Here is a 12,526-nt window from a genome sequence, read left to right on the forward strand (position 1 = left end):
CTTGCTAGGGAACCCAGATGTCCATGGGATCTGTCTTCCAGGTAGAGAATGGATGTAAGAGGTGGATGGAGATTCCCCAACATGTCACTTCCTCTCTTAAGTTCAGTTTGCTTACCTGTGGCATAGTGTCTACCATATTAATAGCTCACCTTGCAATTTTTATTCACCTAGATTCACCAATTATTAACATACTGTTACTGTTTTATTTTTTTCTCTCTGAACACAAACATACACACTTGTTTGTGCTAAACCAGTTGAGAGTATTTTGCTGATATCCTAAGACTTCATTCCTAAGTATTTAAGCAAATATCACCTGAAAACAAGGATATTTCTCTTTATAAAATCCCAATATAATCACCACACTGAGAAAAGTTAACATTAACACAATACTATGATCAAATTTTATCTATAATCAAATTTCCCTAAGTGTCTCAATAATGTACTTCATATTTCAAAAAAATCCAATAAAGTTTATTTTGTTCAATCAAGGTTTTACACATTGGATCTTATTATCATGGTTCCTTAGTCTACTTTAATGTAAAAAAATTTATCTAGGCTTCTCAGTTTTTAATCTTTCATGATATAAATATTTTTGAGGAATCAAAGGCCCGTTATTTTGCAGAATGTGGATTTGACTGTTTTTCTCATGATTACATTTAAACAATTTTGGCAATAATATACAGAGGCGGTATGTTCTTCTCAGCGCATTGTATCTAGATGCACAAGATGTCAGAATGTCCCATCGTGGGTGATCTTCCATTTGAATGCTTAGTTAAGTCAGTATCTGCTAAATTTATCTGATATCTTTTCCCCTTTGTACTATCAAGTAATCTATCAGATGATTCAAGTGAATACATTTTTTTTTTCATCAACTCTCACCCAGTGATTTTTTCACAACCATTGAATTTTCTTGCTATAGCAGAAAAAGTTTCATGAAAGCATAAATAAGGAACCTGGTGAGACTTCTTTGAAAGTTCCTATTACAGACTTCACATCTTACGTCAAATTGTCCTCATTCATTTATGGAATTATTTAGTGCATATTTTGTAGAATGCTCACTATATACTTTGGCCTTGTGAAATTTTCATCGGTGCCTTTATGTTTGCCTATGCAAATACCTGTAATGTCAGCTCCATATTAGAAATTGCTTTCAAATGTTTCTGCCTTAATGTCTATGGACACCTGAAATTCAACATGCCCCAATAGAACTCATCTTCATGTCCTGTCATTCTCAAGTTCTCTATTCCAGTAAATCACACCTTTTTCTTCTCAGAGATCCTATAACAAAAAGAACCCCTATTGACTAGGTGACCAACTATCAGAAAAAGTCTTTTATCCATGCTACATGCATCATCTCACTGAACTCTTATAAGTTGTGAGAAGCTGGCACTGTCTTCCAGAGGACTCTGCTCTTTCAGCCCAGATCAGCAGGAAGCCAGTTTTTGTAGTAGGAATTAACTGCCTTTGACTTCAAAGTCTTTGCTTTAGTGCAGTAATGAAGAGCATGATTACCTTCAAATTCTACCACTAACTATGAGGAATTGGGTAAGTTGCCTTAACTCTCAGGTGCTTGGTTTCCTCCTTTATAAAACTGGAAAAATAATCCCTGCCTTAAAGGGTTGTTTTGAGATTTGAACGAGAGAATGCTTGACAAGTATTTGAACAATTTCTGAGAGCACCACAGTATCTCCCAATCCATAAACCTGAAGTTATCCTAAACTTCTCCATCCAATCACTGCTTATGGATTAGTCCCCTTAGGGACCTTGTTTACACTGTTGTCATTGCTTTAGTTTAGCGCAGGGGTTGGCGAAACATGGCACAGCCCAAAGCCAGCCTCTAGTTGTTTTTGTAAATGTTATATTCAAATACAGCCATGCCCATGCATTTGCATATTTTCTCTGGCTGACTTTACCCTACTTAGCAGAGTTGAGTAGTGGCAACAGAGATTGTATGGTCTATAAAGCTTAATATATTTACTTTTTGATACTTTACAGAAAAAGTTTACCCATGCTGGAGTATTGCAATACTCTCCTTGGTCTTCCTGGTTTAATCTTATTTCTCCTAAACCCTTCCTCCTTACCCTTCCATTTCTCTAAAATGTGAACTCAGTCATATAAATTTGTTGCTTGTTCATTGGCCTTCAGTGTTAAGAACAGCAGCCTCCACATACTGCTCAGTGGAATTAAGCCTTATCTGTTGGCCAGAATGAACACTTTGTGCACTTTCTTTCCCCCTTGACACATTTTATTATTTCTCCTTGAACACCCACTCCTTGCTGATAAGGGATCCTCCATAATAAGCTAAGGTTTTACTTTTTCTGAGAAGTCCTTTTGGATTTCCATAAGTTGAACAAATGGCTTATGCAATATTTTGATATCAGCATTTATCCAATCTATCATGACTACCGGCCTCTGCCACTGCTGTGGCTTCATTTTAAGGGCAGGTACATAGATTTTTCATTTTTGCAACTCCAGTGCCTAGTCTGAGATCTGTCCCTTAGTAAGGTTCCCTTAGGTTATTTCTTTGAGCAGGAATATAAAAGGGTCGTCAGAGAGACAAAGGCATATAGAAAGGACAGATTAGCTAAGGCTTGTTGGAGTGGTTGACACCTTTTCTAAATCCTAAAGGATGAACAAGAAGGCAAGATAATGGGAGAAAAAAGGAAGTAGGAAAAGTTGGCTAAAGATGGATGAGCCCTGAAAGAAGTGTGTATGAGAAATGACAAGCAGAGGAACAGAATTATGAGGGAATGCTGGAAGAAAGGCTAAACAGAGAGGCATTAGGTCCTCTTCTACAGAACCTTCTCTTCTGTGTTGAGGTGTTTGGACAGTGGGTATCCATGGAGAACTAGAATAAGCAAATGCCACATTCCATTTGATATCTATTTGCATGTCATCTAGAAGCCTCTTAGAGCAGTAACTATATTTCTGTCTCATCATTATTCACTCCTAAGTGCACACAATTTCTGGCCTATCATAGGTTATCAATAAATCCTTTTTACATCATTCAAATGTATGAAATGCATGAAAACTCTCTGGTTTTAAGGAGTGGTTCCCAATACTGCTTATTAGATAAATAGTTATTCTGTTTAAAGCTATCATAAAGGGCCTCCCCAGAGGCACAGCGGGTTGAGCGCAACGCTGTGAAGCTGTGCACAGCCTCTAAAGCGTGGGTTCGATTCCCTGCCGGCCAGGGTGATTCCCACATGGCATGGCAGACCTCTTCTGTCTCGCCCACTGCTCCCCTCAGCAGTGTATTTCGGTTGTCCGCCTGTTCTGCTCCCCGCTGTATCTCTGGTGAATCCTCTCACCCTCCTGGTCTGTACCTCAGCTCTTGTATAAAAATAAATAAATCTTAAAAAAAAAAAACCTTTCATAAAGTTAAGAACTTCAATCACTTATAACCTTAGTTCTCGTATTTTATGCTTGAAAAATTCCCATTAGAAAAAATAAAAGTCTATCCTATTTTAAACTCTTTGATCATTTTGGTTGATTGTTTTCTGGATAGCCTTCAACTTTATTTTGTCTTTGTGAAGGTTTCTGGAGCACCTGAATTTGTCTCTTGCCTGTAAAATCAGAGGAAGATGAGTTTATTTCTTGTGACTTTGGTATTTTCTCTTAACTAATTACTAAATGAAATGGAAAAATAACTCTTATTTGGAGAGCATGCTAGGGGGTGGTGGCTCACAGGCTGAATGCCGAGGTTTTCCTAATGCTGTCCAAAGACTAACTCTGTAATTAGCTCCAAGGCTCAGCGAGTTGGCACTTAGCAGTTTTGGAGGTGTCAATGAAATGAACTGGGTGGTTAAAGATGCCCAGATGACTGGATAAAATTGGACTCAGGGCTACTCCTGCACTCCAGGAAATCCACTTATCCTCAAAGTGAACAAGTAGCTTCAGTTTCGAGATGAATTATTTTCCATGCATGGATTGGCTTGTTTTGTTCAGTTTTACTTTGAGTGTTTGAGGTTATCTTTTCGACGTAACAGCTAAGCCCACGACTTCCTTTCTCGTAAAACCAAAACAAAAAGGCTGCTATTCAGGTACCTTGTGTGTGTGCACATGTATATCTGGGATCAAAGTCAGCTATATAAAGTCCTAATTCTGTGTGGGTTCAAACACATTTCAAAGCTTTAGGATCCTGAAAGGTTTCACTCTGCTTCCTGAAGACCTGAACACGGCTCCCAGAAAGTCATGCCTTGCTTTGGATTCCAGAGGCCTGGAGCTTGGCTGGACCTGTCTTCAGGGACTTGGCCCTGCACTGCCTTGTTTTCTCTTCTCTTCATCCCTGTCTTCTCCACAGGTGAGTGAGGCTTTTGGAGCAGGAGGGTGGAGGAGGTGTTTCTCCCACCAGGGTTTCATTTCTTTTAGTAGTCAAGGACAGTGATTTACAACAAGGCTAGAAGCTAAATAAAAACTCTAATTGCTTGATTTAGATGGCTCTGGATTCTAAGGTCTGCAGGGGACAGTTGGCAGTAGTGAAGAGGCAGAAATATGGTTCCTAGCAGAGGGCCAGCCCGTAGGGGCTTAAAGAATACGTCTGAATTAGTTTTGGAGATCAAGCAATTTCAGACACTTCTGTATGATAAGAAGAAAATATTGTAAGGTTAAGAGACTTAAGAGAAAAAAAAAATGCCCACAGTCCTTAACACATTTGAGTTTGGAACCAGGACAAGTTCAAAATTTCTTTTTTTTTTAAAAAATATTGACTTAAGCAAATCATTAGAAGTTTCTTTCTGATTCAAGGTTTAAGGTCCTCTAATTCACTTTTATAAGCTAGTCATCCAGCTTGTTTAAAATATAAGCAAATAATGGGAAGAATGCCTTCTTTACGCAATTAAAAGTTTTAAGGTCATCTTAATCCATTTTATAATCTAGTTAACTATGTAAAAAAAGAAAGTGCTTTGAAACTATTTAAAAAACAAAAAAAAAAAGAAGGAAGAGAAAAGAAGGAAAAGAAAGGATGCCATTAATTAAGATTAATTGCTTCTGCTGTGTGACCTACTACCTGTGGACTTCAGATGCAAATTCCCCAGTTTTCTGGTGAAGTTCTTCAGAGGTTGATGCCAGCTTATATGGCTTAAAAAGGGTGAGCATTTCCATTGATCTTCAACTTGGTCTCTCTGTGGACTGTCTCAGTTAAGAAACCATGTAATTTGTTTGAAATAATGCTCAAAATGGTATTTGATGATTTAATTTTTACCAGACAAGAAATTTTCGAGTACATCTTATTTTACAGTTTTGGACAGGTAAAGATTAAATATGCTTAGAAGTAATAAAATTTCCTTCTTAGGAAATTCATCTTAATCTGGAACTGGGACCCTTCCATGGTAGATAATGGAAATGAAGTGTGACCAGATTTAGTGTTGGTAATTGAGAGCTTGCCCAGGGGAAGGCGGGAAACTTGGTCTTCTAGGCTTAGAGTTACTACAATAAGGATTATTCAGTGCCCATTTGATCAGAATGTAATGGACGCTCCCAGGAGTTTATAAGCCAAAGGCAAAGATTGAACATATATAATTAGTACATGAAAACTTTAATACAGAACAGAGCTTGATTAAGTACTGCAATGGAGTTGTAACAATGTCAAGGATGATTGGAGGCTATCTCCAATAGGCAGACATGAGTTTTGAGGAAGGAGACTGTTGTCTAACTAGGTAGGGCTGTGCATTAATGATGGCAATGACAGCTGCCGTAGTGTTTGCGTAGTGTTTGCTCTACTGAGGACAGCTATTGTTCAGTACAGGAGCTTGGGAAAAAGTACTGGTGCCTCCAGTATACAGGAACAGCTGTCTTGGAACCTTAAACAGGAGTGATAGGTTGAGATTAGATCATGAAAAACAATGACTGTTATTTATTATTTTTTCAATCAATGAATGGTATGTAAGGCCATCAATGGGTTTGGGCAAGATTAATGGCATGGCTTACCCCAAGTTTAGAGTGTTACTTACATGACTGATTGGTGAAGCTAGTTGTAGGAAGGAAATATGACATGAAGCCACCATATTTTTGATATTTATGAGCCTTTTGTTATGTAGAACTGGCCTCCCTAGTCCTGTAGAAGCCAGAAGGAAAAAGAGCAAAAGACTACGAGAGTGTTCAACTGAAGGAGAGGGAGGCGGAAGAGGTGGTGAAGGCTGGGGAAGCCCACATAAGTGAACAGCAGGGTTGCCTCAGTCTAGAGAGGAAACGACCCGGTGCCCTTGCTCTGCGGCTTCCTCTATCTAACACATCCCTTACTCTATGGTGTTAATACTAGGGAAGGGGGAGGTTGGTACAGTGAGCCAAGGTGCAGCTATTCATGGGTGTTAGAGAAGCAGGGCCAGGTGAGTGTAGGCAGAGGTTTTCAAGGTATGCTTTGAGTGATAATATGAGATTCTGTATCTCAACCTCTAAAATTAGCCTTACTACTCATTATAGTTCCTGAACTATATATAGTTTCTATGATTCTATTACAGACTTAGACTACCAAAGTTGGAAAGCACTTTGATATCATCAGATCTTACTACATATGAGGGAAAATAAAGGAATGTCATGGGGGAGGCAAGACTTGTCTGAAATTGCAAATTGCACAGTAGAACTAGGTCTTCTCTTTCTGACACCAATGTTCCTTCTGTCATACCAACTGCCTTAAGAAACTATTTTCCAGTAAGGAAATACCTTTATGGAGAGTGGTTAAAAAACAGCTGAGAGATGAAGGGGAAACTGGGGTGGGGGAGAAGGACAGGGGTATGCAAGGGTGATGGGTGTGCTGAAGGGCTGAAAGGTGAAGCTGGAGGGGGCCTCACAATGATAAACCTTGCCTGGCTCAAGTTTTGCCCTGGGTTGGCTGTAGGTGAGCATACATTCACTATGTTTCCTTTGGGTTTTCCATGTTAGAGATGCATGTGACCCAGCCTGCAGTGGTCCTGGCCAGCAGCCGGGGTGTTGCCAGCTTCGTGTGTGAGTACGGGTCTTCAGGCAATGCTGCTGAGGTCCGAGTGTCAGTGCTGCGTCAGGAAAGTAGTAAGATGACTGAAATCTGTGCTGCAACATACATGGTAGAGGATGAGTTGACCTTCTTAGATGATTCCTCTTGTGTTGGCACCGCCAGTGGAAGCAAAGTGAACCTGACCATCCAAGGGCTGAGAGCCACGGACACAGGACTCTACATCTGCAAGGTGGAGCTCATGTACCCTCCACCCTACTACGTAGGCATGGGCGATGGAACCCAGATTTATGTCATTGGTGAGCAAAGTCAAATCACTAAGTTGACATCTTTTGCAGTAATCCTTTTTATTTTTTATTTTTTGCATGAATACATTTTGCTCCTTAATTCCAGGTGGCTCATCTTTAAGGACTGTGGAAATTCTCTGTAAGAATTCTTTGGAATATCATGCAGTAGTCTTGCTTATTATGGTGGTAAACCAAGCAGCACCCATATAAGATCAAATGGGTCAGGGAAGGTGATAACTATGATGAAGTTTGGCCTTGTGCCTTTGATAGGACACTGTTGGGGAGGCAGTCCTCATATAACCCATTTACCTAGGGGGTAGCAATATTATTTAGGGGTGTAGCAATATTATTTTAGGTGGATTTAGGGGCCTAGAAGCTCAAATCTCTTCCTATTTTCATCAATGGGACAATTAGAGCTTTTGCTTTTTGTTGCAGATCCAGAACCATGTCCGGATTCTGATTTTCAACTCTGGATCCTTGCAGCAGTTAGTTCGGGGTTGTTTTTTTACAGCTTCCTCATCACAGCTGTTTCTTTGAGCAAAATGGTGAGTATGATGCTGACAACGCACCATTTTTGGTAGGGATATGTTTAGTCATAACAACTGACCAAATGATGCTGTTCTCGAGATGAAGCAATAAATGAGGATGAGGAAGGACAGTGGTAACAAGCACACTGAAACCCTTGGCATTCGTCTTTGGAGGTTTCAGGATGACTAATATTTTAGATGAGTATGTTTGACATTGAATGTTTGTGTGCTTCTGAACAGGGTTTCAGTTTGAGTAACTGAACAACATGGGGCAGCTGTTTTGCTCTTTATCCTCATGACAATTGCACGTGAAACACAAAATTAGATTGGGCAAAGTTCTGTTGGAGACCATTGGGTTGGTGCCACCTTTTGTGACCAACTTGTAGCTTTTTACACAGTGCCTGACCAGGGTTTCCTGTTACCCCAGTCTGCTTAATGGGAAGTCTTGTCCTCCCTTCCAGTCCAGTAAGCAAAAACCCCAGCTTCTATTCATTATAGTTAGTGGAAGAAGAGATGGATGTATAGAATCAGGCCTCCTACCAGAATTTCTGACAGTCCCTTTCACTTACCTCTATCATCCAACCTTCTCCCTTTTCTCTTCTTCCTTTCCCCCATCACTCCCTCCACCTCTATTTCAAGATCCTTGACTCAACCTGTTCATTTGCTGTAACTTCTTCCTACCTCATTTGCTACAAACTGCTACACAGGCTAATAGACTAAACCTCAATTTACCGAAGTGGCAACTACTACAACAGAAAAAAGTAATAAAAAGCATGTGATGAGTGGAGATGAGAAATACAGCTCTCAAGCAGAATAGCTAAAGTCTATGATCAAGCTCTCACAGGCAAGATCCAGGCATTTTGGGTGTTCTTTATAAGTTTTCTCAAAGTCTCTTTCTCTTACCTTCTATTCAAGGGAAAATGGTTGCTATTTTACATCAATAACACAGAGTTATTTATCTGAAATTAGTTTTAATAGCAGAATCAAGAAAATCTCCTGGGGCTTATAATTCTGTATATTGTGAACATTTTTTAGTGGGGTCAGGATTTACCATTTGTTGAGTTCTATTATGATTAGAAGTGGCTTCTGTATTCCTCAACAATAATTGTCTCTTTTTGTGTTTGGCAGCTAAAGAAAAGAAGCCTTCTTACTACAGGGGTTTATGTGAAAATGCCCCCAACAGAGCCAGAATGTGAAAAGCAATTTCAGCCTTACTTTATCCCCATAAATTGAGAGACCATTAAGAAGAAGAAAGACCATTTTCCAATTTTGAAGAGTGGAGGCAATTCTGACTTTTAAAAATCACTATCCAGCAATTTTTGTTTGTGTATTTGGGGGGGGATTCATCTCTCTTTAATATGAAGCTGGATGCAGAACCCAAATTATAGTACTATAATTTAAAGTAAAGGAGCAGGAAAAGCAGAACTGGGATGTTTCTGTCACATCAGATCTAATTTTAGTAAAAGCATCACTTGGGAGCAATACGGGGGTGCAACATGATGTGAGATCAAGGAACGAAGTTAGGGACTATTAGAGTTCAAGGGAAGTCAAGGATGGGAGTGAAGGAGAGAATGTTCCTGTACACACCTTGTATTTACATGTGAGAAGTTTGTACCTGAAATGATGTTTTCAAGTCAAATTTTGATATCATGTAATTTTTCTTAACAAATGGAAAATTGCATGAAGACTTAAAAAGAATCTGACCTGACTATGTTCTAGCCAGAGATTGCAAAGGTTGTATTGTACCAATATGCATTTTTTATTTGATAGTATTGAGGATGGGAGCCACATGTGCTTTTGTGTATTTGCTGATGGTTTGAATATAAACACTATATGGCAGTATCTTCCCACTCAGGGTTCAAGGGAAGTTTTGTGGAAGGGCTCAGGACACTAACACACCAGGACAGTACAGGATCACTTGTTAACTGGCTTGGAAACTATACAAAGTGAGAACAGACTCTTGCAGATATGTTGGGCTGCACTGGTGTTGACATGTGCTTTGGGCTTTTATGCCAGGTCCTTTCAATGGTTTGCAAGGAAGTCAAGCTGGCGGCATGTGAGTTAACTTGATATAATGCCACCATCAAGGACATGGCTCCTTCTAGGAGTCCTGTAGTTATGAATTTCAAGGACTCTCCAATTTCTTATACATGGCTAATTCCATGTATAGGGGAAAAAAAAGCAGAAGGTGGGCGAATGGGGTGCATGAAGGTCTCTGAAAACCAACACTGTTGGTATTTTATTAACTCAACATTTTCCATGAAAATGCAGCAACATGTATAATATTTTTAATTAAATAAAAATCTATGGTGATTGTTTTCCAGCATTGTCTTTATCTGCCTTATTTTTGAGTATCATGTTTGGATTTATTTTTGCTTGATTCATTCAGTAGTGATTGGAGTCTCCAATATTAGAAATAGTAGAAAAACCCAAAAGGGAAAATAATGCTTCATGAATTAGCTGTCCACCAGTTCTTTACTTGCAAGCCCTTCTTGGAATTCATCCTCTGTCCTGATTTCTTCACAACCATTTGAGCCATAAAGATAGCACAATCCTATAGAAGCACACAGCATTCTCTCTAGCGCAGGTTTTCCCTCTTTCTCAGCTTAACCTGTGCACCGATTACAGTTGCCATGGCAACCCCAATGTTGGTAACTGTGCCCCTGTAGCCACTGTGATCTGCTTCTGTGCATAAAGCTTTCCCTTGCAGCTACAGTTGCCACACGAATTATTCCACAAATGTGGGAAAAACCAACCTGTGGTCCTGTGTTGCTATCAGTTGGCAGACATAGGCCTGGCCCACTGAACTCTCTGTGATTGCTGGTTAATCAATGTGTTGTCTCAGCCTGCTTGGTTTCCATTCCAAGTTTCCTATTCTTGACCTCCACATCCTGTTATTTGTCTTGTGCAATGATTCTTAGTGTGGAGAGGGACCACCTGTAACTCAGACAACTGGATCACTTAATTAAAACACTGATTTGAGTGTTTATTTTAACTTCAGATGTACTGAATCAGAATCCTTGGGCCATGGGGCCAGAAGGTTGTTCTCCAACAAATTTTCCAGTGCTTTTTAACCTATTAAGTTTTGAGAATTGATCTTTTTTTCCATCAAGTGCTAACAAACAAATGAAACAGCACCTATGAGCATTCCATTCTGTTAAATAAAAATGGATAGGTGTTTCAATATGTGGTAAGAGTAACTATCTAAGAAGACACCTACTGAGTGGGAGACTATACCTTTTGCTGTCTTGGCCTTTGGTTGGAAACGATGAAAAACACACAATTAGGAAGCCCCAGTGGATAGTGTGATACCACTTTTACTCCTCCAAATGTCTTTAGAGGGACTACTCTCTTCCATAGTGATGGCAGATGCAAATGTCAGAGAAGTCTTTAGAAAGGGGAGTTTGCAGGTGTCTTTCAGACATCATTAGATAATGAACTGCTTTACATAAGCTTAGTATCTCCTCTAATCTTAACTGTTCATTGAAGGAAGAAATGTCCTATTCATTCAGTCTCAATCTTGAAAAATTAAAATACTCCTTAGCTCAAAAAAGGTTCCTTTTTGGCAGAAGAAAGGGACAAGAAAGGTTGTGACTTGGAGTTCCACTGAAAAGGGAGAAAAAATTATAAGGGGGGCATCTGAGCACCAGATGAAAGCCTCTTCTAATCTCAATTTTGTTTATAAGGGCTTATAAGGAAGAGGCATTGCCCCCAAGTCAGAGGACCAATGATCTTCATCACTATTTCTATCCCTGGGATTAGGATACTGGGCAAGCCTAAAGGCTCCACTCATCTAAATGAGGCTTCGTCCACCATGAAGGAGAAGCCTGGATATTGTATCCTCCTCTCTGGAATGACCAATCTTAAGCAGGAATGCAGATGATGAGTGGAGCAGGATAGAGCTGTTAGTGGCAGGCCTCCCTGGTGGTGCAGCGGGTTGAGTGCAGTGCTGTGAAGTTATCCACAGCCTCTGTTGCATGGGTTTGATTCCTGGCTGGGCAGGGAGATGCCCACATGGCATGGTAGACCTCTCCTGTCTTGCCCGCTGCTCCCCTCAGTGGTGTATTTCAGTCAGTCTGCCTGTTCTGCTCCCCGCTCCGTCTCTAGTAAATCCTCTCAACCTCCTGCACCTCTGGCCTGTACCCCAGTTCTTGCATAAATAAAATCTTTAAAAAAATTTAAAAAGAGTTGTCAGTGGCTACATGGGTCAGCTACAATTGTAATCGATCCCCAGCAACTTCTGCTCATCCCTTTTTTCCCCAGTGTGTTACCTTTATTTCTGTTACTTTCTGTTTTCCTGTTTCTCACCCCAAAATATCTTTATCCCTATTTTCATATCCATCAAGATTCAGCTGATACTTCAAGTCCACGTGGATTTCTCCCCTTCTGTTTCACAACTGTACTTGGTTTCCTGTCTAATGTCAAATGTGCGTATCTTCTCTCTCTAGCCTGAGTGGGAACTTCTCCAAGACAGAATTTTTCATAGCTTTAGACACACAACAGATGCTCAAATAAATGTTCTGAAGAGCTGGAGAGCTAGGAAATCTGCAACTATGGGAAGGACAAAAGTCTCTTATGCAGAACCTTGCTTTGTTTTCCAAGTTGGTCTCAATCTACTCACTTTCCCCTCTGACTAGCAGAACTATGTGTAGGTCAATCTGTCACTTGGCTTAACCCTTTAGGGCACTGGAATGTGAGCTCCAGCTGGTTACCCTGCTGCACACATTCTATTTCTATCCAGTCTTCATATATGTATATATACGAAGAGGCATATATTACATATA

General features: G+C 40.0%; 1 protein-coding gene across 2 annotated transcripts; it reads left to right on the forward strand.

The window, feature by feature from the left end:
- The first annotated feature begins 4,055 nt into the window (after positions 1 to 4,055).
- On the forward strand, positions 4,056 to 8,975 carry CTLA4 (cytotoxic T-lymphocyte associated protein 4). Of its 2 annotated transcripts, XM_037521883.1 has the most exons (4): positions 4,056 to 4,303; positions 6,880 to 7,227; positions 7,651 to 7,760; positions 8,871 to 8,975. In XM_037521883.1, the coding sequence occupies exons 1-4, from the start codon at positions 4,195 to 4,197 to the stop codon at positions 8,973 to 8,975; spliced, it is 672 nt and encodes a 223-aa protein (XP_037377780.1). In that variant the 5' UTR covers positions 4,056 to 4,194. The 2 variants fall into 2 exon arrangements, with proteins under 2 accessions (XP_037377780.1, XP_037377781.1); XM_037521884.2 differs by lacking the exon at positions 7,651 to 7,760 and having other exon boundaries at positions 4,183 to 4,303; positions 8,871 to 8,968.
- The last annotated feature ends 3,551 nt before the right edge of the window (positions 8,976 to 12,526 follow it).

This window comes from Talpa occidentalis, unplaced genomic scaffold (assembly GCF_014898055.3).
Source record: "Talpa occidentalis isolate TD23 unplaced genomic scaffold, MPIMG_talOcc4v2.1 talOcc4.3, whole genome shotgun sequence".
In the NCBI taxonomy this organism is placed as follows: Eukaryota; Metazoa; Chordata; class Mammalia; order Eulipotyphla; family Talpidae; genus Talpa; species Talpa occidentalis.

Excerpts from the sequence above, each read along its gene's own strand:
- CTLA4 (XM_037521883.1), top strand. The coding sequence starts at position 4,195 with ATGCCTTGCTTTGGATTCCAGAGGCCTGGAGCTTGGCTGGACCTGTCT. Across the intron at positions 4,304-6,879 it reads CATCCCTGTCTTCTCCACAG|AGATGCATGTGACCCAGCCT; the intron begins GTGAGTGAGGCT and ends TTTCCATGTTAG. Across the intron at positions 7,228-7,650 it reads AACCCAGATTTATGTCATTG|ATCCAGAACCATGTCCGGAT; the intron begins GTGAGCAAAGTC and ends TTTTTGTTGCAG.